General features: G+C 44.9%; 1 protein-coding gene across 2 annotated transcripts in view; it reads right to left on the bottom strand.

The window, feature by feature from the left end:
* Window positions 1–5272: 5272 nt before the first annotated feature.
* LOC143940406 (serine/threonine-protein phosphatase PGAM5, mitochondrial-like) overlaps window positions 5273–26101 on the bottom strand; it is a 36873-nt gene continuing 16044 nt past the window's right edge. Inside the window, exons 4-6 of one of the 2 annotated variants that reach the window (XM_077461718.1) lie at window positions 25060–25148; window positions 24831–24964; window positions 5273–7038 (exon numbers count right to left, since the gene is read on the bottom strand). In XM_077461718.1, the coding sequence (XP_077317844.1) occupies window positions 6888–7038; window positions 24831–24964; window positions 25060–25148 (374 nt within the window). In that variant the 3' untranslated portion in view covers window positions 5273–6887. The remainder of the gene's footprint in view (window positions 7039–24830; window positions 24965–25059; window positions 25149–26101) is intronic. The other variant, XM_077461719.1, reaches the window with a different exon arrangement.

Below are 26101 nucleotides of genomic sequence, written 5' to 3'. Positions count from 1 at the left end.
TGTTCTGCTCTGCCCAGGCTAACAACGGATTGGCCAACTCCATCAAGCTCCTGCTCCTGGTTCCCCCTTGTTTCATTATGTAGGTAACCGCTGTTGTGTTGTCTGACAACACCTGGACATGGTGACCTCTCAAATTCTGCTGAAAGGCCACCAAACCCAGAAAGATCGCCTTCAACTCCCTCCAGTTGGATGATCTTTGAGCTTCCTGCTTGGACCAAACCCTGAGATGTTTGACCATCCAGGTGGGCCCCCCAGCCCCAGGCACTTGCGTCTGTTGTTAGACGCTTGTCCAAGGGAAAAGTCCACGCCAGACTCCCTTGAGAGGTTTACCTGGTCTCTCCACCACCAAAGAGCCCTTTTCGTCCTTGACGAAATTCTTAACTGCTTTTCCAAAGGATCCTGATAGGACCAGCTTGACAGAACCTCCCTCTGAAGGGGTCTGGAATGGAACCTGGCCCACTGAACAGCCGGGATTGCTGCCGTAAGCAGGCCCAGAACTGCCATAGCCGTCCTGACCGAGACTGCCTGGTTGCTCTGTATCCGCTGTACAGCTAGCTGCAACTTTTTCTGTTTTTCCAGCGGCAGGAAAACTTTCTGGAGAATCCAGTTTAACGTATACCCCAGAAATTTCATTTCCTGTGAGGGGATCAGGTTCGACTTCTCTAGATTTAGAAGCCACCCCAGGCCCTCGAGGCGAGACTGGGCCCTCTGGAGATGGACTAGGACCTGCTCCCTGGAGTCTGCAAAAAACAAAAGGTCGTCCAGATAAGGGACTACTGAAATCCCCTTTAACTTCAGGGGCTCCAGAGCCTCTGCCATAATCTTTGTAAAGACCCTGGGAGAGGAGGAGAGTCCGAATGGCAGAGCCCTGAATTGGAGGTGCCATACCGAACTCCCCACCTTCAATGCCAGGCGCAGGAACTGCTGCGATGCCTGATGAATGGGTATATGAAGGTAGGCATCCCTTAGATCCAGGGATGCCATGAAGCATTCTGGGGTCAACAACTTTGTGATGGAAAAAAATTGTATCCATCCTGAAATGTTTGTACCGAATGAACCGGTTCAGAACTTTCAGATTCAGGATTAAACGGTACTTCCCTGAGGGTTTTTTCACCAGAAAAATATGCGAGTAAAAATCCCTGCCCTGCTGGTTTATTGGGACTTGAATTAGAACCTCTTGCTGTATCAGCTCCTGTAATAAAAGCTTCATTGCAGAGGCCTTCTCCTGATCCCTTGGCAATGTTGTCACATAAAACCTGCTCGGGGATGGTTCTGAAAATTCCAACCTGTACCCCTGATCGACAATGCCCTTCACGAACAGATTTGGAGACAGCCTGTCCCATTGTTCGCGAAAAGCTGACAGTCCCCCCCCCCCACTGGGGAGAGAATGTCACTTGCTCTTGGGGGTCTGCTCTGGGGGAGATCTAAAGAGGACTCCACCCTTACCTTTGCCCTTCTGTGAACCCCATCTGCTCTTGCGATCCTGGTCTTTTTTATGGGACTGCTGAAAAGCACGAAAATTCTTTTCGGCAACCTGCTTTTTCTTAGCTGGAAAAGCCTTCTTTTTATCGGCCGTCCTATCCAGCACAGACTCTAAATTGGGTCCAAAAAGCAAGTCACCCGCAAAGGGCAGACCACACAGTTTGACCTTAGAGGCCGTGTCTCCAGACCATGTTTTCAGCCAAACTGCTCTCCTGGCTGAATTTACAAGAGCTGAGGACCTGGCGGCCAGTTTGACCGATTCTGCTGATGCACCTGCCATATATTTGACAGCATTCAGGATCAGTGGAAAGGACGCCAAGAGATCCTTTCGGGGTGTCCCCGCTTCAATATAGCTCTTCAGTTTCTCTACCCAACATTCCAGGTTGCTGGCCACTACCGTAGCTGCCATAGCTGGCTTTAGACTGACTGACGCAGCATCCCAAGCCTTTTTAAGGATGGAGTCAGCTTTTTTGTCCATTGGGTCTTTAAGGATCCCCATATCCTCAAAGGCTAGATCCGTTCGTCTGGATACCTGCGAGAAAGCTGCATCGACTCTGGGTTTTTTGTTCCAAACCTCTGAGTCTTTATCTTCTAAATGAAACCTTCTCTTGAGAGCTTTAGCAAAGAAAGAGGCTTTTTCTGGGTCCTTCCACTACTTTCTCACCGAATCTGAGAGGACCCTGTGGACTGGAAAAACTCTCCGTTTTGTTTCGTCCAACCCCTGGTACATTTTGTCATGAATTGACAGCTGTACTTTTTCTTCTTGAATTTCTAGAGTAGTGTAGATTGCTTTAAGAATGTCATCTACTTCCTCTGGTGATAGCTTGTACTTAGAGCCCCTGCTATCTTCTTCCTCTTCATCCTCCTCAGAGTCCCTGAAGGAGATGAGAGTACTACCCCCTTCGTCTCCAGAATCCTCGGTCTCCACCTGTCTGGATGACGACGCCCTGGGGCTGGGCGGAAAGTTCTGAGGCTCGGTCTGTGCGGGAGGGTTTTGTATCAGGATGGACCTGACTGAACTCAAGGAGTTTGTCAGCTCTTTAACCGAAGAAAACAAATCCTTATACTGCTGGGATGTTTCCTCTTCCACTAATTCTCTGATACAATTTCTGCACATTGCCTTCTGCCATGAATCTCTGAGGGGGGTCTTGCAAGAAGGACATTTTCTCTGACCCAGTCTAGCTTTTCCTAGTGATTTTTCCTGAAACGACATGCAGGCTTAACTCACTAAAAGCTCTCAACAACCAGTTAGTTAACACCAAGCCAGTGCAGAGACCCACCACCAAACAGACCACTAGTGAGACCCCAGAACTAGGCTGCAAAGGGTCAGAGCGAAGTCACCTCTGACCTGCAGCGACAGGCTCCCAAGAGGGGGGGAACAGACAAAGATATATACAGCCCAATAGTGAAGCAGAGGGTGCCACTGCACCTTACATACCTGGGTCTGGACCGGTGCTTGGGGCGCCTGTCTCCGCCATAGCTGGCTTACATTCTTCCATCGCTGAGTAAGGCAGCATTCACAAACAGCTCCGCCATTTTTTTAAATTTTTCCGGCCGCCGCGCCATCAGGGACGGCCGGAAGCACGCGGTCACCTGACCCGCCCCATGATCCCTGCGTTCCAGGCGCTTGAACCACGGCGCCACGCCCCCTCAGAGCACCCGCACGTCACCGTAAACGACGCTGTCGCCGCCCGGGACCCAACGCCGAAAACGGAGCCACGCCGCTGGCCTGCAGCGACAGAGCCCTCCCTGTGCTAGTCCAGCGGACACCCGACGCCGGCACTCTGAGGGTCCTTACTCCCCTGAGATGGCGGGACCAGGAGCTCCAGGAGTCCTCTCCCACTGGAGATGCTGCTGGGGGTCAAAAGAAAAAACAAAACAACCAGTACCTAAGGTAAGCCTTACTCCCCCCCGCAGAGAGTGTAGCTCTCCCCTGGTTCAGGCACATGCTTCCTCCATGGAGGAAACACAATAACTGAAGCCATGGAGGAAAAGGAGGTGTTTTTAAAGTGGGCATGTGTTTCCTAATGACAAGGTGGAGCTACACTCTCTCCGGGGTTGTCCTGAAAGGCGATTTGAGAAAATGTAAGTAAAGTATTTTTTCGTATATTGTGAAATAGGATGTTACACTAAATAGATACCAAAACATGTTCAGGTTGAAAATTGTGCACACTCGTGGAATGGGGACAAATGATGGTACTTAAAAATCTCCATAGGCAACGCTTTTAAAAATTAATCCTTACCAGGTTAGTTAGTCTTGTACTAGAATTATTGCTCACAATGATGGCGATACCTCACATGTAATTTGACCACCATTTACATTTGCTAGCACGACTTGCGTATGTGTTTTTATTTGCTGCGTGAGCACGCAGGGACAAGGGCGCTTTAAAAAAATAAAATAAAAAGTTCTTTTTTTAACACTGTCCCTTTAAAAAAAAAAAAACTGATCACGTTTATTGCTGTCACAAGGGATGTAAACATCCCTTGCGACAGTAATAGGCAGTGAAAGGTACTCTTTATGGAGGGATTGGGGGTCTAAAAGACCCCCAATCCCTCCTTTGTACTTCAAAGTATTCAGATCGCCAAAATCTGCAATTCTGAACACGCTGTTGTGACATTGCTTCCGTAATTGTTACTATGGAGACCCGATCGAAGCAGAATCTGGCTTCGTTCGGGCGACAGCCTAGGGAGGAGGGGGCGCCCCCTCCAGCTGCTTGTAATAACAGACGAGCGGATGAGGTGGATCGGCCATTATCACCGCCAGCTCTGAAAAACGGTACTGGGGTATAGCCTGTGGCTGCAGGCTATATCCTGACACATCCACTTCCTCAAGCCAACGTACGGGGATTTGCGCAAAGTGGTTAAGGTGCAGAACTCCACCCAGAAAAGCATGACCGGATGGGTAAAACTTAGACTTAAAGCGGAGCTCCACCCTAAAGTGGCGCTTCCGCTCATTGGAACCCCCCCCCCTCCGGCGCCACAATTGGCACCTTTCAGGGGGGAGGGGGGTGCAGGTACCTGTACAGTACAGGTATCTGCACCCACTTCCGGCTTAGATTCTGCAGAAGCTACGCCCCTTTCTGCAGAATCTACGCCCCTTTCCGAAGGTCCCCCGCTGTCTGCTGGGAAACACACGGATCCCAGAGACAGCGGGGACCATCCTTATTGTGCAGCAGGGAACCAGGAAATGAAGCCGCAAGTCTCCACTTCCTGATTCCCATACCCAAGATGGCGGCGGCAGCACCCGAGAGACGATCGAGAGATTGGCTTCGGGTGCCGACATCGCGGGCGCACTGGACGGGTAAGTGTCATTATTTTAAAAGTCAGCAGCTGCAGTATTTGTGGCTGCTGGATTTTAAAAAAAAACGGCGGACTCCCGCTTTAAGGTAAGAGGTTTAAAATGGTCCCGTGGAGAGACATAAAAGAAAATGGTGAAGAAATGGCATGCCCAAAGCTTATTGGTTCAGTGGTGGAGGAGGAGGGAACCCACAATATGTATGCTGCCATGAAGGCATCAAAGTCTTTCAAGAAATGTGTGCCGTGTCAAGCCTAAATCAGGGGGAAATGCCTTAAGACCTCTAGAGAAGAGGTACAGAAAGACGCCTGTATTCTCAGTAGAGTGGCACTAGGTCAAATATGTACAATCTTTGTGCAGTAACAGCTCGGCAACATCATGGTGTCAATTCATTCTACATTTTTCATATATAACGGCTATTAAGATTGCAAGCTTTCATTTAAATGAACCTTTCATGCAATGTTTATATAAACATAGCTTATGAGATAAACAGCATAATAACTATAACATTTTAATTAAATAAATGCATTAACTACAGTCATTTAATAACCCATCAGATGCTCAGGAACACTTGGTAAAAATTACTACAATACAAAAAGATCCTTGTAGTCTTCCATTTAAATAAAAATAAAAAAATTGCTGGAGAAGGAGAATTTGGGAAGATTTACTGATATGACATGAGAGAAAATGGTCATAGACATACATGATATAGGAACTACTATACTTGTTCAATAACTCTTGGCAAGCTCACAGATGATGTGCAAAGAGTTGTAACCTCAAACAAGTAAGCACACTGTCCTTCATGATTTGATCAATTATATGCTGGCATAGTTTACTGTACTTTGCTTACCACTATCGTCTTTAGCACAATTTTAGTCACCAAAATATTTTGATAGTTAAAGCCCAAACTAAAATTTTACAGTTGTCACCGTAACAGGACTAGAGAACAAATCTTCAAATGGTGAGAGCTGTTCCACAGACAACAGGCTCTCCATGCACTGGATAAATTTAATGAACAGGAAGTAAAGTGAACACTTCCTACTGGGATATAAAAAAAAAAAAAAAAAAAAAAAGAAGTTGTTTTAACCGATTATACTTAAAGGGGTTGTAAAGGTAAATGTTTTTTCACCTTAATGCATTCTATGCATTAAGGTGAAAAAACATCTGACACTGCCTGCGCCCCCAGTCCCCCCCGTTTTACTTACCTGACCCCTCGAAAATCCCGCACTTGCCCCCGACGTCCTCTTCACCACTCAGCCTGGCCGCTGATTGGCTGGAGTGGATGGAAAGCAGCGCAGCCATTGGCTCGCGCTGCCGTCAATCACATCCACTGACGCGGAGCGGCGGGGGCGTGTGATACAGCAAGCGGCTATAGCCGCCGGCTGTATCACAGGAGCGCACCCGCAGGTGCTTCTCACCATGCGAGGGAGCTCGCATGAACGTGGGAAGTACCTGCGGAGGGAAGCCGAGACAGCCGCCGAGGGACCCCAGAAGAGCAGGTTCGGGGCCACTCTGTGCAAAACGAGCTGCACAGTGGAGGCAAGTATAACAGGTTTGTTATTTAAAAAAAATAAAAAATATGACTTTACAATCCCTTTAAAAGGGGGTTTTGCCTTAGACATTAACAGTAAACATCATCCCTGAATTTATTTTCTTTAAACCTGAAAAATCCCATCTTGTAGAAAGCATCTGTGATTGCTAAATTTAAACACATTAATATACATTTATGTTGTAAAAAAAAAAAAAATTAATTAGGAATAAAGTCATTATGAACAACACAACAGGTACTAATACTACTTTCCCTTCTGTATTACAGCATCTGGCCACCTGCGCTGTACTTCTCTTACAAAACTGAAAGCCCAAAGTGGTCCGCATCCTATCTGCTGTAGGCAGATGTGCTTGATATCCTGAAGATGAAAATAACACCCTCCAAACAAAACCCACACAGTGATTGTTTTTACAACAGTATCCAATCTTGTTAAAATGTGTGAATCACAGAAGAAGGCACATAAAGGGTGCGTGCTGGTCACATTAAATGCAGCGTCAGATTATCCAGGTATCTTCAGGGCAGGCAGTGATAGAGCTGCATGGTGCAACAAGCTGTGGACACTCACGTCCGGCTAATTTTCTCAGGTGGCATGAAGCCAGAGTCACCAAGCATCCTCAGACAGACATTACCAGTGGGGCGGATAACCAAGTAGCTGATGCTTCCATTGTTAAGTGACATACGGAGCCAGGCTTCAGGAGGGATCTGCAATGCCCTGTGCAAAAAGACAATCATGTCAAAAACGGGAACAAGTTTTTACTCAAGATTTACTCTTTTTTTCAGGTTTCAGTAAGAAAAATGGGTGAAAACATTAATAAATAGACCCCTTATATGATCAGGCAGCTCAGCTTGAGCTTAAAGAGATTGTAAAGTCTGTTATTTCTAAAGAAAAAACTTTTTTTTTTTATATATACTTACCTGCTCTGTGCAGTGGTTTTACACAGAGCAGCCCAGATCTTCCTCTTCTGGGTCCCTCTTCAGAGCTTCTAGCCCCTCCCTTCTGCTTGCTATGGGGGCACCCGAGCTGAGCCATAGCTCCATGTGTCCATTCAGATGTGGAACCACAGTTCAGCTCCAGTCCTCTCCTGATTGTCTGACTTTAACAGCAGCAGGAGGAGGAGCCAATGGCACCGCTGCTGTGTCTCAGCCAATCAGGAGGGAGAGTCCCGGATAGCCAAGGCATTCGTGCACACGCTGGATAGAGATAGGGCTCAGGTGCAGTATTTCACAAGAGTGAGTATACCCCCTCACATTTTTGTAAATATTTTATTATTATATCTTTTCATGTGACAACACTTTGCTACAATGTAAAGTAGTGAGTGTACAGCTTGTATAACAGTGTAAATTTGCTGTTCCCTCAAAATAACTCAAAACAGCCATTAATGTTTAAACCACTGGTAACAAAAGTGGAGTACACCCCTAAGTGAAAATGTCCAAATTGGGCCCAATTAGCCATTTTTCCTGACCATTTTCTGTGACTCATTAGCCACTTCCCGCCCGGCCTTTAGCAGAATGACAGCTGGGCGGTGGTCCAGTTAGCCTCATACGACATCTTTCATGATAACTGGGGGCGTGCAGCACAGCAATCAGTGGTGCGGTGTGTCAGACACACTGCTACACTGATCTCGGTAAAGAGATCTGACGGAGGCTCTTTACCACGTGATCAGCCATGTCCAAATCACAGCTGATCACGGTGTAAACAGTAAGAGCCGTTTATGGGCTTTTCCTCACTCGAGTCTGACAGACGCGAGTAGAGGCGTTCGGTGGCTCTCCTGTGGGCAGCCTGTCAGTGCTCAGACCATACGCCACACACTACATCAAATTGGAATGCATGGCGGTCGTCCCAGAAGGAAAGCTCTTCTAAAGATGATGCACCAAAAAGCCCACAGTTTGCTGAAGACCAGCAGACTAAAGGACATGGATTACTGGAACCATGTCTTGTGGTCTGATGAGACCAAGATAAACTTGAGTCAGATGGTGTCAAGCATGTGTGGAGGCAACCAGGTGAGGTGTACAAAGAAACTGTCTTGCCTACAGTCAAACATGGTGGTGGGAGTGTCGAGGTCTGGGGCTGCATGAGTGCTGCCAGCACTGGGGAGCTACAGTTCATTGAGGGAACCATGAATGCCAAAATACTGTGACATACTGAAGCAGAGCATTGATTCCCTCCCTTCGGAGAGTGGGTCGCAGGGCAGTATTCCAACACGATAATGACCCCAAACACACTTCCAAGACAACCACTGCCTTGCTAAAGAAGCAGAGGGTAAAGGTGATGGACTGGCCAAGCATGTCTCCAGACCTAAAGCCTATTGAGCATCTGTGGGACATCCTCAAATGGAAGGTGAAGAAGCGCATGGTCTCCAACATCCACCAGCTCCATGATGTTGTCATGGAGGAGTGGAAGAGGACTCCAGTGGCAACCAATGAAGCTCTGGTGAACTCCATGCCCAAGAGGGTTAAGGCAGTGCTTGAAAATAATAGTGGCCACACAAAATATTGACACTGGGCCCAATTTGGACATTTTTACTTAGGGGTGTACTCACTTTTGTTGCCAACGATTTAGACATTAATGGCTGTGTGTGGCGTTATTTTGAGGGGGATAGCAAATTTACATTGTTATACAAGCTGTACATTGTAGCAAAGTGTCATTTGTTTAGTGCTGTCACACAAAAAGATATAATAAAATATTTACAAAAATGTGAGGGGTGTACTCACTTTGCATAATACTGTATTAGGGAAGCTGCTGCACACAGAAGGTCCTTTATCTTAATGCATATGCATCAAGATAAAAAACCTTCTGCCTTTACCACTTTAAGTCAATACATTTCCCATGATCTTGTGCTTACGCAGCTAGTGTTGATTTGACAGTACAATAGGTGGTGAAATTAATTTATAGTCCTTAGTGCGAAACTTGAAAGTAGTACTACTTCCTATAATCTATTCTCAGGATGTGCAAATGAGAACAGGGCGCTAGACAGCTGAAAATATATAGCTTGCAGAATAACAGATTCAGGTTAGTCTGTTCACAGAATCACAGGTCACTTGAACCCAGAGTGTTTTATAAAAGTGTGTATTCAAACATGGTTAGGGTAATAAAAAAATAAAATAAAGCCTCATGCTAGCAGGTTGTGCAATCCTATATGGTCTTCAATTATACATTTTATTAGTTAGAGCATACCTTTATTAAAGAGGAAGTAAACCCTAACGGATTTACTTCCTCTGTCTCCCTGCAAAGGTAAAGCATAATTAGCTACTATGCATCAAATAGTAGCCCATAATGTGTCAGAGCCAGCGATGTCACTGCTGTCCCCTGTACCACAAGCATCCATCTTCCGGGTATCGCTGCTCCGGCCACTCATAGCGCCGGAGCAGTGATGGCGTCACTCCCGCGCATGGGAGCCGCCACTATCGGCACATCGCTGTTAGCAGTGGCATGCTCACTGCGCCTGAACGCCGCTGTCTTTGGCGCATGCGCCGCAGACAGCGGTGCTGTCTTTTTGCCTACACGGTTTAGGAGATATTTTATGGACCTACAGGTAAGCCTTAATCTAGGTTTACCTGTAGGTTAAAGTGGTCTGTAAGGGTTTACAACCACTTTAAAGCATATTTAAACTCAAAAACAAAAATGTAATATATTGAAGTTTATTAGTTCTTAGCTGTAGTGTGCCTTATCGACCAGTAGGGGCTGAACTTTACATTAAAGTACACATTTATTAAACAATATTTATCAATCCAATCTGGAATTTTGCCTTGCTTGTAAATTACTTATCTTGCAGTAAAGTTCAGGACACAGGCAACCCCCCCGAAGCACCTTACCCCATTCCATGGAGTTTTGTAGTAAGCAATGCAGAGTACCAAGGAAAATTTCGAGAGTGGCTTGTGGAATTTACAGGCAAGTCAACATTCCTCTTATCCTAATTGTACAGTACAGGACACAGGCAACTTATTCATGCACCATGGGACGTGCCTAGGCAATAGAAAGATGGGCAACAACTAGGCAAATGGAACCGTGCCAACAGGCCCAAAAAACAGAGGTAAAGCACCGAAGTTCAGACTGCAAGAACCTTGCGACCAAAAGTTGCATCTGCACAAGACTGGACATCAACATGGTAAAACTTTTAGAAAGTATGAACAGAAGACAGATTGAAATTCATCCTATTCAGCAGGGACCAGCTCAATTTCAATCCATGTATGGGCTTGCTGGTTGTACAGAAGTTGATCCACTTGTGCAGAACCAGTCTGTGGTTTTTCTGAACAATCAGTGCCACAGAATACAATAACACTGTGGTAGTGATTCACACAATCGAGGTACATTTTTCTTTTTGGGCAACCCATTGGTTGAATGTATGGCCAGCCTTAGACAACAGAGATTTGGTGTCTAAAGACACTGGGTTTCTCCAACAGATCTGGTAGAGTGGGTACATAATACAGGAAGAGTTTTTTTGATAAAGCGCTTAGGCTCTTGTAAGCAGGTTCCTTATCCAAAATGCAATGGTGGATTTTGAAGCAGAGTGTCCCCTGTGAGGTCCTGAGGATAGAACAAACAGGGAATCCATTTGTCAAATGGAAGCTTTAAGGGAAAACTAATGGCAATGGGGCAGGAGAGAGAAATCTTACAGCTTCCTCCAACACTGCCTTAAAATCATCTTCTTTCCCCCAATTCTGCATCCTCTAGGACTGGCATATCAGGGATGGGCTCTGTTTGAGAAGTAGGAGGAGAAGAGCTGAGGGGCTTCTGAGTTCTGGGCAAGGATTAGGGATGCACCTGAAATTTCGGCTGCCGAAACATATCGGACGAAAATGGCCTTTTCAGGAAAATGCTGAAAAGGAAATCACGCCGAGGAAATCAGTGAGCCCCACTCACTTCACTGTTTTTAACAGCATGTCAAACAAGTCCTCCACACTTAACGCGCCGTGGTGCTGCACACTGATAATGCTCCTTCCGCTGATTATACTGACAAGCTGCTCCTTAACGTGGTGTGCTGACAGCTCCTCCATAGATAGAGCACTGTTCCTGGCTTTGCCTTGCTAACACTGCCCTATCCTAATCCTGTCTGACATACTAAGGCAGGCTGCATGATGGGCACTGGTGAGGCACAGGCAGGCTGCAAATGATGGGCACTGGTAGGCTGCATTTAAAGTAACCTGGTAAGGCTGCATTGATCACCTGTACCGCGTCCGCAGTCTCTGGCCATCTCCTGTACCGAGAACATATGGCATAGATGTCTATTGCCAAAAAAGGTCACTAAACATGCGTATAGTGTTCCCAGAAAGATATATACATCAATTTAAATAATGTATAAAAAATAGGGACCATATATAAAGATAAAAATAAACATAAATTATTATAAATTAAAGTCCATTAAGATGTTCCAATATTCCAAGCGATCAGCATATCACCACCGTGATCACACACACACTCCGAGATTCTGTGCCCGTCACCAGATAAGTGATGCGCTTACCAGATGAATGAACAATTACAGCCTTAATGGTATTTAATTTGAAGCAGAGAGGTTAGAGCATCAATCAAGGCTCCTGCATCCAGATAACCCCCAATGTAGATAAATGGCCAAATCCCAGTCTTTGGAGCTCCAATGGATATATCATCAGCAACACCGTTAAAGAAAAAGAAATGCCTCCATAGCGTAAAAACGTCAAAAAATGTATTAAAGTAAAAGAATCGCACTTACATATAATAGCTTTCTGTCAGGCATTAGAACAGAACAAACAATGCCGGCCGGCATACAAACAAACGTCCCGTCCTCCCCTCGTAGAGCGTGGTGGCGTCACTTTTCGCTTTCCATAACGGAACTCATATTTTCACTGGGGTTTTGTTTGGTATAATATTGCCTATATAGTGTGGCCTTCTGTGATTATCACTTAATATTGCCACTATGGGTCACTTTACCTATTAGGTTACGATCTATATTTCCATATTTTTTCCTTTTCTTTTTTCCTTTTTCTCTTGTCCCTTTTTTTCCCCCCTTCACTGTATGGGAACTTAAGTTACATTTGCCATTAGTTAAGATGGCGTTTGAAGCCGGAACCCGCATCTCAGAACGAGGTCCGGGTATAAAAGGTGGTGCGTCGCTGCGTTGCCCGTTCCCCATTGATAACGTCATCTATGACGAAACGCGTCTGGGAAGGTACGCAGTGACGCCACCACGCTCTACGAGGGGAGGACGGGACGTTTGTTTGTATGCCGGCCGGCGTAGTTTGTTCTGTTCTAATGCCTGACAGAAAGCTATTATATGTAAGTGCGATTCTTTTACTTTAATACATTTTTTTACGTTTTTACGCTATGGAGGCATTTCTTTTTCTTTAACGGTGTTGCTGATGATATATCCATTGGAGCTCCAAAGACTGGGATTTGGCCATTTATCTACATTGGGGGTTATCTGGATGCAGGAGCCTTGATTGATGCTCTAACCTCTCTGCTTCGAATTAAATACCATTAAGGCTGTAATTGTTCATTCATCTGGTAAGCGCATCACTTATCTGGTGACGGGCACAGAATCTCGGAGTGTGTGTGTGTGATCACGGTGGTGATATGCTGATCGCTTGGAATATTGGAACATCTTAATGGACTTTAATTTATAATAATTTATGTTTATTTTTATCTTTATATATGGTCCCTATTTTTTATACATTATTTAAATTGATGTATATATCTTTCTGGGAACACTATACGCATGTTTAGTGACCATTTTTGGCAATAGACATCTATGCCATATGTGCTCTGCATAGTTATATGTATATGGTTATTTTTATTGTTTAGTGCTATTGGCGCAGCTCTTTTTATATTTCTTTGTATTTTTGTGCTTGTATCCCACTTTGAGCTGCTGCCTATTATTTATGTTTAGTATAATTTTTAATTTATAGTTTTTTGTTCATTTACATCCAAGCGCAGTTTACAAATTTTTCCATCTCCTATACCGCGTCCGCAGTCTCTGACCTTCTACTGTATAAATTTACAGTCATTTTGGGTATTTGTTTCCGGCCTAGTGTATTTTAGATTTTTGGTTTCAGCACCAAAAAACCCATTCAGTGCACCTCTAGCAAGGATGGCTGTACTAACCTGTTGCTACAAAGTAAAAGAAAGCAGATTTTTTTGTTGCGCTGCTGGTTTACATATATCCAAGGTGGAGGAAGACTAAATGGGAAGGCAAAAGGGGGGGGGGGGGGGGGGAGGACAAACAAGAAATGGGGTGGAAGATAGGGAGATGGAAGGTATGTACTGTGACAGCAGTATTTGGACTTCTAGTGTAGTATTTCAAAAGACAAATCCACAAAGTACTGCAGTTCTTAATAAGCAATGCCAGATAATAGTCAATAGTACATTGTGCAGTTATTAGCAGGAAATGGTAGCCTATAGCAACAGGGAGAAAAGTGTTTCTTAGCACAAGCAGGGAGGCAGCATGTTCAAGGGTAGAAGGAACCTTTAAGAGATATACAAACAGAAAAAACAGCGCCAACCTAAGTGCAGTATAATAAAACACAGGTATTTATTCACAAGGTAATCCACTCACTCTCTATTGGAGTAAATCAGGCACATCGTTTATATGGTCATCAGGTACATAACAGGGCTCCCTGGGGTAAGCTGTCCTCTTTGGCTGTGGATTCTCGTCCGGTGGCGCCGGTGGTTCCCAGCGTCTCCGGCTCGGTATCGCAGCATCACGGGGGTCAGCTGATGGATCGTTCGGGGTCGTGCTGTGATGACGTCGTTGCGCACGCGTTCGGAGCATGCGTGCTCCTTCATCAGGCATCTGATGATGATCAGTGTTTTCTCAAAAAGACCGTTCACATCTACTTTACTTCACCACACCGCTGTGAAATGTGATTCAGCCTTGCACTTATCGTGTTTGGCTAAACTCCCTTTTTATACCCTTTTTGCAGGGATGTAGATCAAAAGGTATACAATCCTTCACTTCAGTAGAAGAGCTGGCCCCCTTGGAAATTTCATAAAGTGCTCTGTTCTAGAATGACAGCCAGGTGACTTGTTCAGATGGTGAGCTCAATGATGGAGACCTCTATGTTTCTCCAATATAGAATCAAGGATAAGAAAAGACATAACGTGGATGTATGAAGCAGGTGATCCGGCATCAGGATGTCCCAGTGTCTCACAGCTTTCCAGAGATAATGATATGCAGCAGAAGAAGGTCCCAGGATAACCAGCAGGTGAACACCCCAGGCTCTGGGAACACTGGTGAAGCAATCGCTCCGTCTGACTCAGAGTGGAGCATGAATACCGGAAATTACTTCAGCGGGAGCGGACGACAACCAGCATGGACCGCAAACAGGAAATATGTTTTGGAAATACTGAAAGAACCGTAGCTCAAGATGGATGGATAGCCCAGATTGGAAGCTTGATCTTTAGGACAGCTCGACAAAGCCCAAGCAAGAAAAAAAAATAAAAAACATGGAGGCGCTCCACATAGTGTAGGTCAACCGATAAGGGTTTATTAAAAAACTATTGTTAAAAACACCAAACGATGAAAAGACATAAAAATCACGTGATACAAAAAAGATAAAGCAATATGCGGAGCAAAAAATGCTGGCCTTACACGTTTGGACCACAAAGTTTTCTAGTTTTCTGCTGGGGCATAACCTGATTGAAATATATAATAATAATAATAATAATAATAATAAATATATATATATATATATATATATATATATATATATATATATATATATATATATATATATATATATATATAATGTTGTGATATTCGGTCGTTAAAGGGACCGCCTCACGCATGCTTAACCCAGAAGTGCCCCAATTCAACCACCTGAATAAAATACATTATATGACTCCATAAAAATATGTCTCAAATTAAGTCTCCTTTCAAAAAGTCATAAAATGTAAATACCAATGTCTGCTACAAATCAAGTCCAGATCCCATTCTTAGAATGCAAGTGTGGACAAAATGGCCGCTCAGCTTTTGTTCCACACCAAACGCCGGAAGCAGGAAGTGGACCCAAGATCAACTTCCTGTTCTGGCTGACTCCAAATCCAAAATTAAAAACATGATTTGCTGCGATATAGAAACAAGGATTTGGCACATCTCCTCTCCTCATCGGGAAAACCCTCCAAAATATCCATAGAGCATCACCCAAACACAACACGGGGTACGGTCCGTAATACCGCATGACCCGCGCTCAAAGCCTCGGTTCTAGAACGGATCAAGATATTCATGCCGTGAAAGCGATCGAGAGTCGATCTCTCTTGGTGAGTAGGCCGAGGGATCGCTCAAAATGGTCCTTCACATCTTTCTCTGTGCTACATAGAGTTTGCGAAAATTGTCACTAGGCATTGGAATGTCTTATGTAATGATAAGGTGCTGATAGAGGCGCTCGCTCTATTCGAGGAGAGATAGCTCCCAATACTATAGATCCCCCTAGGAAGGTGTTATTCTTTTCAGAGTGTAAGGGTTATTTGTAATGCCGGAGATGCAATGTATGCTCACATAACGTTTTGAGATGGAAATCGGAGACGTTTAAGTCTGTTACATCTCGGACCTACAATATAAAGCATTTCACTACGTGCGCCACAAAATACATTGTGTATTTGATCACTTGCCGTGCAAGATGCAATGTGTGGGCTGTACTAAAAAGGTCCTTTTCAGTCCGTGTTAATGAACACATTGCAAAGATTAAAAAGGGCTGTGACAAACACACCGTTCCTAGACATTATTTAGAATGTCATGGGAGGGACTCTAAAGGGACCTTATTTCATATTATTGATAAATTTACTCCACATTGGAGGGGAACCCCTTGTTAGGGGAGTTTCGCGACTCGAGACTTATTGGATACATGAGCTGAGGTGCTACTCGCCCCACGGCATGAACGTTGATTGGGACAAACGGTTTCATAGAACGGGCGTGAGTGGCACCTCTCCTCGTCCTTTGGTTTCGGATTCGTGGAACATCCCTAAGATCCCTAGATAGGTCTTCATAAGCTTTCATCCTGGGTAGTTTATTTTTTATTTTAGATATATATTCACCACTTTGCATAAGATGGTGTTATATTATAACACCTAGGTACAGAACAGTTGAGCTCCATCTTATGTTCAGTTTTCCATATAGGGTATTTTTTATCCATGCATCTAATATGCTTGAGGTACCGATGATAATGATAAATAAGAAATTCCTGAGTTGGGGTCTCACTTTGAATAGCTTGTTTCTGGTATTGTTCGTAAGCCTAAGAGGTAGCCATTTTACTATCCTACGGCAGCTAAGCCTCAACTTAAGCTGACTATGGGAGTACAACATATATTATGATGTTGTCTTATGGTCTGTGTAGCTTTGTTGGTGACTCACACTGGCAGAAGTGTGATAATTTGTGCACTTCTGCTGTGTGATTTATCTACGTTCGATAGTCACCTTTAGGCTTCCCATGCTGACATGTTTATAACACAGCGGAAGTGACGTTTTCGTTACTCCCGTGGGTCACCCGAGGTTTGGAACGCATGCCGGTCTGTTTAGAGAGAGCATCATCACGCTCTGTATCTGAGCTGAAGTGATCTACATTTACTTCCGCTCTAGAATCGAGGCTTGGATGTACGCTCACTTCTGCTCTAGATATAGATATATATATATATACATATGCAATATGGGGGGGTGTCCGGTTATGCCCCAGCAGAAGACTTCGTGGTCGAAACGCGTAGGGACAGCATTTTTTTGCTCCCCATATTGCTTTATCTTTTTTCTATCACGTGATTTTTATGTAATTTCATCATTTGTTTGGTGTTTTCCACTAATTTTTTTTTTTTTTAATAAACCCTTATCGGTTGACCTACACTATGTGGAGCGCCATGTTTTTTTTTTTTTCTTGTTTGGGCTTTGTCGAGCTGTCCTAAAGATCAAGCTTCCAATCCGGGCTATCCATCCATCTCGAGCTACGAAGTTGGAACCGGGGGCCTCTGATGACAGTGGATGAGGACCTAATCCATCTTAGAGGAGGATACCATCTAGCAGGACGCCTATCATCCTTGGCTGTGGTAGCCATTTAAGCTCGTATGACACATTGCCTTAGGGTAGATGTGTCTAACATGCATGGAAAGAGTACCCATCCACGTGCATGTTAGTTATAACAGTCTGATTCAAGATCTACTGGGTTTGTGGATTTCAGAAGATTTAATCCTCCAAGAGTGGACTTATTTCACTTTTAGTGCACATTCACAATAGTATGTATCCAGAATAATAAGAGTGGATTGAAACATGTTGACATTTGTGGACTTTTAAGTCACTGCTATTATTTAGTTTCATTCATTTTTTTTGTGCATATCCTCATTATTATTGTTTTTATTTGTATTACTGTCTTACCACCAAGGAAAAATAACTAAAAATAAGTCCATCACCTTCAGGCACTAGTAAAAAAAAATTGAGGCTCTTACAGATGGGGGTAGGGTTTGGGGGGGGCACCCAAGAGAGGCATGTCATTAAAGCTTGCCAGTATCAAAATCACCTGAAAGTATAAGAACATAACCCATGCTATATTAAATCCACTGTTATGGTCTGTAGAATTCTACGGGAAAGATTTTTAAGAAAGAATGGAGAGAGGATTTAAGCTGCCAAAATCTATAATTTTGTTCAGTCAGCTTCTGGATTTAGAAGTGTTTGTAATTCTATAGGGCTATAAAGAGTCACCTCTTTTCATTACTGCATGCATCTTTCACTGACCTATAGTCATCATTTAACCTTTCCATCGGCCTCAACACAACCCCTCCAGTAACTGTGCACTTAAGCCTGTTTGGCTTGCAACGCAGACGCTTGCACTGCTCTGGAAGATCATAAAAGCTGGAAAGAGTCAAATTAGGATTGAGCATTTGTAAGAATTTGAATCTCAGTTACTGAGAGTAAAAGTCGTCTGCAGTAGCTGCCTCTGTATCTAAAAAGTAAAAGGATTTTTAAAGCCTTTAGTTTTATATTTATCATGTAATCCTTGCAGCACCACTGCTATGATAGCATTTTGAATGTCTTAGCACTGAGCTGAAGCTGGACAGCCTGACACTTCAGTGATCACCGAGAGGTAGGACTGTACTATTATAAAAAAATAACTTAGCTACTCAAAAAAAAAAAAATAATAAAAAAAAAAGCCTCATCTTGGGTGTAGAATTAGCTGCTTTTCCTTTTGTTTGAAGAAGGGCTTAGCAACATCATCGAATTCTAAGACTTAAAAATAGGATTTTTAAAACCGCATACCTGTAAAATACTTTTCTTTGAAGTACATTAGGGGACACAAAGCCATAGTAGTTACTATGTGGGTTATAGGCCACCTTTAGGTGATAGACACTGGCACGCCCTAAGACAAAAAGTGCACTCCACTACTGGGAGTACCTTAGTTTTATAGAAAAGCAATATACGTGTATACCAAGAAGGGGGGGGGGGGGGGAACCGCTGTGTCCCCTGATGTACTTCAAAGAAAAGGATTTTACAGGTATGCCATTTAAAAATCCTATTTTCTTTTCATACACCAGGGGACACAGAGCCATAATAGTTACTATGAGGGATGTCCCATAGCAATGCCAACTGAAGGGAGGGAGACAACAAAAGTAGGGCACCAAGAGACTAGAGGACTGCAGCCTGTAGTACACTGCGCCCAAAGGCAATATCCTCATGATCCTTTACATCTACTTGATAGAATATGGTAAATGTATGGATTGAAGACCAAGTTGCAGCCTTGCAGATCTGAGCCATGGAGGCTTGGTGATGCACAGCCCAAGAAGCACTAACAGCCCTGGTGGAGCGCGCTTTAATATAAAAAGGAGGAATTTTCCTCTTTAAACCATAAGCTTGAACAATCACTTGGCGAATCCATTTACAAATTTTAGATTTTGACACTGCATATCCTTTTTTGAGGACCGTCTGGCAACACAAACAAAACATTTGTTTTATGAATCTGAGCAGTCGCTTTTAAATAGACCTTGACCGCTCTCGCCACATCAAGAGAACGTAATGGACTTTCCTTCCACAGAACGAGATTCTGGAAAAAAAAAAAAAAAAAAATTAAGGCAGGACAATATCCTGGTTTAAATGAAAACCTGACACTACCTTCGGTAGAAAATTACAATGAGGCCGCAATACAACCTTATCCGTATGAATAATCAAATATGGTTCTTTACAGGAAAGAGAAGCCAACTCCGATACTCTCCTTACAGAAGATATGGCAACCAAGAAAACTATTTCCCTTGTCAAGAGGATCAAGGGAATATCTTGAATTGGTTCAAAAGGCTGTTTTTGTAAAGCCGACAGGACTAAAGTTAAGTCCCAAGGGTTCAGGGGTAACCTAACTGGGGGATTAATCTGTGTTACCCCCTGGATAAGGTTACGAACCAGAGTGTGAAGAGCAAGTAGTCGTTGAAAAAACACTGATGAGACTGACACCTGGCCCTTGATAGTGCTCAAGGTCAGCTACATTACTGATCCCATCTGTAGGAACTCAAGAAAACTACCTATGACATTTCCTGGGGTGCCAACCCCTGGATTCAAACCAGGAGACATATGCTTTCCAGACTCTAATATATACAATTCTGGGGGCTGGCTTCCTAGCATTAATCAAGGTAGAACTACTGAAGCCAACAGCCCACGGTCCTTTAGAATGTGTGTCTCAAAAGCCAAACCGTTAAATTTAGCATTTGTAAGGTAGGATGGAACATCAGACCTTGCGAGAGAAGGTCTGGCCACAGGGGCAGGGTCCAAAGGTCCCCTACCACCATCCTCATGATCTCGGCAAACCAAAATTTCCTGGGGCACCAGAATCAACTCCTTTCCCTCGTGCTTGATCCTGCGTAGGAGACACGGAAACAGCAGCAGAACAGGAGGGAACGCATAGATCAGGGAAAACTGATCCCATGGAAAGATCAAGTCATCTGTTCCATATTCCATCGGATCCCTTGTCCTTGACACAAAGTTATTGATCTTGTTGAACCTGGACGAAAAACAGATCCATGTCCGGAACTCACCATTTTTAGCATATTGACAGAAAGATGTCTGGGTGAAGGGACCATTCTCCCGGGAACAATTGTTGGCGACTCAAGTAGTCCGCCTGCCAATTACCCATCCTTGGAATGAAAACTGCTGATAGGCAAGGGATGTTTTCTACCCAAGACAGAATATGATTCACCTCTCTCTGGGCCGCACGACTTCTCGTGCCCCCTTGGTGATTGATATAAGCCACAGCTGTGGCATTGTTGGATTGGATCCTAACAGGATAATCCCGTTGTCGGAGCGTCCAGGCCTTTCGGGCCAGGCGTACTGCCCGAATCTCTAGAATATTGATGGGCAAGGTCAACTCCGATTTGAACCACTTCCCTTGGACAGAAGCTCCTTCCAGGACTGCTCCCCAGCCCAAAAGGCTGGCATCTGTTACTACCTTCCAAGTAACCGGTAGAAAGAATCCTTGGTTTTTGAAGCTTTTTAGACATTAACCACCAATTGAGGCTCTGACACACTTTGGTGGATAAATGCATCGGAAAGTCCAGAGTTTGGACCTTCTTGTTCCAAGTTGACAGGATGCTGTTTTGCAGAATCTTGAATGAAACTGCACATAAGGAACGACCTCGAAAGAAGCCACAATTTTTCCCAATAAACTCATGCAAAGATGAATAGAAGGATTCTTCTCAGTTTTGATCAACCGAAACAGTTCCTTTAAGGAATCGATTCTTTCCTGGGGCAAAAATACAATTTTCTGGACTGTATCTATGATCAGCCCTAACTACTGCACTCTCCTTGATGGCTTTAAGGATGATTTTTCTAGGTTGAGGATCCAACCTAAAGTATTCCAGGTAGCTGACTGTGGTGACCAGACTTTGGTTTAAAACAGGCTACCGATTGATCAATCAAGAGTAGATCGTCTAAGTAGGCTAGTATCGTTATACTTTGAGCCCTTAACCTGGCTACAGGAGGAGCCAGGATCTTTAGAAAACACTCAAGGTGCAGTAGCTAGCCCAAAAGGTAGAGCTACAAACTGGAAAATGAAGATTTTCTACCTCTCGAAGCGTAGAAATTTCTGGTGAGCGGGGAAGATCGGCACATGGAGATCCATTTGGATTAACCAAACCCCAACCTCTGCTCTACGAAGACGAAGACGACGAAGAAGAAGACGAAGACGACGAAGAAGAAGGTCCAATGCTTGAGAGAAAGACTCTCTCTGGATCCTTAGGAATGTTTTGATTTGAGAAAGAGAAAAAAAAAAAAAAAAAAAAAAAAAAAGGAGACGAGAATTCTTGGAACTCCAGCTTGTACCTTGGAGCTATTGAGGAAGTCCACTATTCGTCTTCCTGTTAGATCCTTGAGAACGGCAGAAGAATTCCCCCTATGAGGAGGCGCCCCGCTCACTCAATATGGAGGCTTCAGTATCTTGTAGGTTTCCTCCCCCAAGTCCTCTCTTGTCCCTGGGGTTAATTCTGATGATTACCTTTTGAACCTGACAGCGGAAGCCATCGTGAGTGCCTGGAGGCCCATGGCACAAAAGGAGCTTTAAAAATGAAAATATAATTACTCCTTTACTTAAATGGCAAAAGGGGGTACTTTTCCCACTAGAATTTCTTTGGCTGAATAATCCAAACATCCTCAAATAGCTGTTTCACCGCAAAAGGAAGACTAGTCAGGAGCTTCTGCATGGTGAAAGGAAGTTTATCCTCCGCTGACGTGCATTCCCGCACATGCGTTTAGCAACAATGTGCACAGAACCGTGTATAGCACCTGGTATTCCCAGGCGGGCTCCCAAACAGGTACTAACCAAGCCTGACCCTGCTCAGTCTCTGAAATCAGGCACTTTCAGGGTGATGTGGCCATAGGCATCTCAGCAGTTGTGCGTCTGGCTAGTTTATAAGCAAGCACCTGCATGAGGACCTTGTGGAGGTTCTTACAATAGAAACTCACAAAGCAATTATTGCAAACATAAAGCTGCCAAATCCCGGGCCTGCTGAGCAGGATACCTGAACACCTGTTAAACTGGCTTCACAATGATTAAGCAAGAGAAAAAAAGTTTTTTTTTTTTTTGTTTTTTTAACAGCAATTCCAAAATTTTATCCGTACAGCAAGAAGTTGCACCATCAATCTTAAGATTGAAACCAGCTGATTCTCCCACATTTGACACCTCAGAAGAGGAGTCATCGGCCTCACCACTGTCCCCTGAGGGGGATTGGTCTGCTCCCAACTCTAGTTCTTCAGTTTGAGGGTCCTGAGCAATGTTAGAGCACCTGTGCGATTAAAGTCGCTAAACTTTTTTTTTTTTTAAACCCATCATGGCTCATGGAAAAAAAGATCTTTGGTAAAATACACAGGGCTGCAGTTTAGAAAACGGTTGCAAAAATTTCATGGCCCTGATGCTCATTCTGTTCAGTCACTCCCTCTCAGGGGAGGATGCCAATGTAAAGATGAGTAGGCTTTCCAGTGCTTGCTGGGGACCATTTTAGCTCTATTTTGGGGGTGTTTTAACCCCCCTTCTGACCTTAGCCCAATGCACAGGTACGATCAGAAGAAGTCGCATCTACTGTTTGAGCAATAGTCCAGCCACTGCCATTAATGCTCAGCCTCATGCAAATAGTAAATGTGTTAAGCAGGAAATGCCCCCACCTTGCATCGTGCCCCCCCCCCCCCTCTTTCAAAAAGAGTTTTCCCATGCAAGCACGGGCCTCAGATCCGACGGGATCGGCTTGTGAATGAGGGAGGGATGGCGTGGAGCAGACCTGGAAGCCGCCCCATGTAGGGGTGGTGAAAGAAAACGTCATTGCTGATTGTTTTCAGTTGTCCCTTATACTCAGCCTCACCAAGAGAGGAAGGGTTCAGCCCAGGTGGGGGTGTCTGGAGGAAGCAAAAAAAATAAATCCCCCAATCCTACCGGAGGTCTACCTGTTGGCTGGAAGAAAAGAGTCTGCTGGTTCTGTGACACAGCGTGATCTCTGAGCAAAGCATGAGAAGGTATGTGCTCCATACAGCCCTCAGTGGTGACACATAGGCATAACAACATTTACTTTAAAGACAATTCATAAGAAAATATACACTTACCGTATATACTCGAGTATAGGCCGACCCGAATATAAGCCGAGGCCCCCAATTTACCCCCAAAAAAACTGGCAAACTTATTGACTCGTGTATAAGCCGAGGGTGAGACATGCCTGTCCATCCCTGTGTGTGTGTCCGTCCATCCCTGTGTGTCCGTCCATCCCTGTGTGTCCGTCCATCCCTGTGTGTCCGTCCATCCATCCCTGTGTGTGTGTGTGTCCATCCATCCATCCCTGTGTGTGTGTGTCTCCATCCATCCATCCATCCCTGTGTGTGTGTGTCTCCATCCATCCATCCATCCATCCCTGTGTGTGTGTGTCTCCATCCATCCATCCATCCCTGTGTGTGTGTGTCTCCATCCATCCATCCATCCCTGTGTGTGTCTCCATCCGTGTGTGTGTGTGTGTGTGTGTGTGTGTGTGTGTGTGTGTGTGTGTGTCCAGCCTACCTTTGTCCCGAGCCTCCGTCCCGTGCCTTGCCTCCTTGCCTCCGTCCCGTGCCGTGCCTTGCCTCCTTGCATCCGTCCCGTGTCGTGCCTTGCCTCCTTGCATCCGTCCCGTCCCGTGCCGTGCCGTGCCTTGCCTTGCCTCCGTCCCGTGCCCTCTTCGTCGGCGGCCATTGTAAAGTTCAAAAGCTGCGCCGCCGCCTTCGCCTGTGATAGGCGGAACACTGAATTTCCCAGCAGCCTGTGTTCCGCCTATCACAGACGTCGTATCATCCTCGTCCGTAGTACGAGGATGATACGATGTCCGTGATAGGCGGAACACAGGCTGCTGGGAAATTCAGTGTTCCGCCTATCACAGGCGAAGGCGGAGCCGGAGGCGCGGCTTTTGAATAGAATGGCCGCTGTCTGTCTGCTCGACACGCTGATCGAGCGGGCAGACAGCGATGACTCGAGTATAAGCCGAGGGGGGCACTTTCAGCCTCAAAAAAGAGGCTGAAAATCTCGGCTTATACTCGAGTATATACGGTACCTTTCCCCACGCAGGGTTTTCTGTGGTAAACCAACAGACCCAATCTTCACCCTTCAGGCGCTGGGGATCCCCGAGGAAACCCACAATCCTGGTCCTGCAATAACACCACCGGCAGCAAACCTTATGGGCTTAATACCATAAAGTACTGGATTCCGGGGTCCAGCTCTCAAGAGAGACACAAGGCCCAGTTACCATTCAATTTGGCCAGAAAGACACCTTGAATGGATCCGTCTGCACAGCTAGCCCCAGCAAGGATTGCTCCAGAAGAGCTCAGCTTAGCACAACTTTACTCCGTGACCAACACCTTGACACTGGTGAAAAAAAATGGAGGTACTCCCAGTGGGAGGAGTTATATAGGGAGTGCACTTTTTGTCTTAGAGCGTGCCAGTGTCCATCACCTAAAAGGTGGCCTATAACACACATAGTAACTACTATGGCTCGGTGTCCCCTGATGTATGAAAAGAAAGACAATTTTAAAGTCTTTTTTTTTTTAAACGGGATAAACAGAGGATGAGTCTCACCTGCAGATCATGTACCGGATCACATTGGCATGGCAGACAATAATCTCATAACTGTCCTCTTCTTGCTTAGGGTCAGCTCGGTGAATAAGATTCCTGAATGCAGCCTCAATACGTGCCCCATCTTCATAATACTGCTGGAAATAGTTTTCTGATCAGAAGCCATACAGACTGTAAACTGCTATTTATATACACAACATAGGTTGTTTCACGTATAGTAAACTCTTCTGACCTCTACATCTGGTTTCCAGTGGCACACAGGGGGGTCTGGTCGGATAGGAGCTCCTTCACGAAGCAAATCAGAGCTCGATTTTTTCACACCTGAAGTAAGGGGAAAAAGGTACAACAGAGTAAGAGCCATATCAGGGGTTAAAAAGTTTTTTTTTGCAGATTCATACTTACCTAGGTGGATGCTGCATCTGTCCCCCGGCAGCTCTGCACTGAGAATCAAGCGATCGAACATCGCCGATCACTCGGTTTTCAGAGCTCCAAGAGCATAGAGCTGCAGACTTTCAGTCACAGCTCTATGCTCTGCTCCCTCCTCACTCATTGAAGAGCTGGGCTGTGGAGGGGCGGCCAGCTCAGACTCTCAGCGGTTCTTTGAGAGACTGAGCCGGGTGTCAGTCCAGGGACCGGGCAGATCCAGACTGTATTGTCGCGATGACTGGACTGAAACCCGTGACATCAGCAGAAAGCAGACTCCAGCCCGCTCTCTGCTGAAAACGGGTCAAAGGAGTGCAAAACGAACATCACTCCTGTGATCCACAGGAGAAGCACAGCCAAACAAGCTTGGCTGGATTTCTCCTTTAAACTAGACAATGCACAATTTATGTCTGGGAACAGCAACACAAGGGACAAGTTTAAAAGAATGATGGAAGGATAAAAAAAAAAAAAAAAAAAAAAAAAATGGAAGAATGGCAACTACTTAGCTAGAAAATCTAAAATAGATTTCACAATCAGATTGTAACACGAGTAACCAGCTTAACCGCTTGCCAACCGCTGTCAGCACATATACCTCGGCAGAATGGCACGGCTGGGCAAAGTAACGTACCCATACGTTACTTTGAATTTCCCGCCGTGCACACGCCTGCCGCGAGCTCTGTGACCATGCCCGCGTACTCGATCGCTGCTGGGATACCCACGATCGTGTCATGGAGCTGAAGAACGGGGAAATGCCGATGTAAACAGCATCTCCCCGTTCTGCCTAGTGACAGGACACTGATCGTCTCCTCCCTGTCATCGGGAGCAGAAATCAGTGTCGTGTCACTGCTAGC

The sequence above is a fragment of the Lithobates pipiens genome, unplaced genomic scaffold, assembly GCF_037356315.1.
Source record: "Lithobates pipiens isolate NorthernLeopardFrog02 unplaced genomic scaffold, aLitPip1_a1.2 Scaffold_3, whole genome shotgun sequence".
Taxonomy (NCBI): Eukaryota; Metazoa; Chordata; class Amphibia; order Anura; family Ranidae; genus Lithobates; species Lithobates pipiens.
Note: the sequence above shows the minus strand (reverse complement) of the source record. Positions and strands in the feature narration are given on the sequence as shown.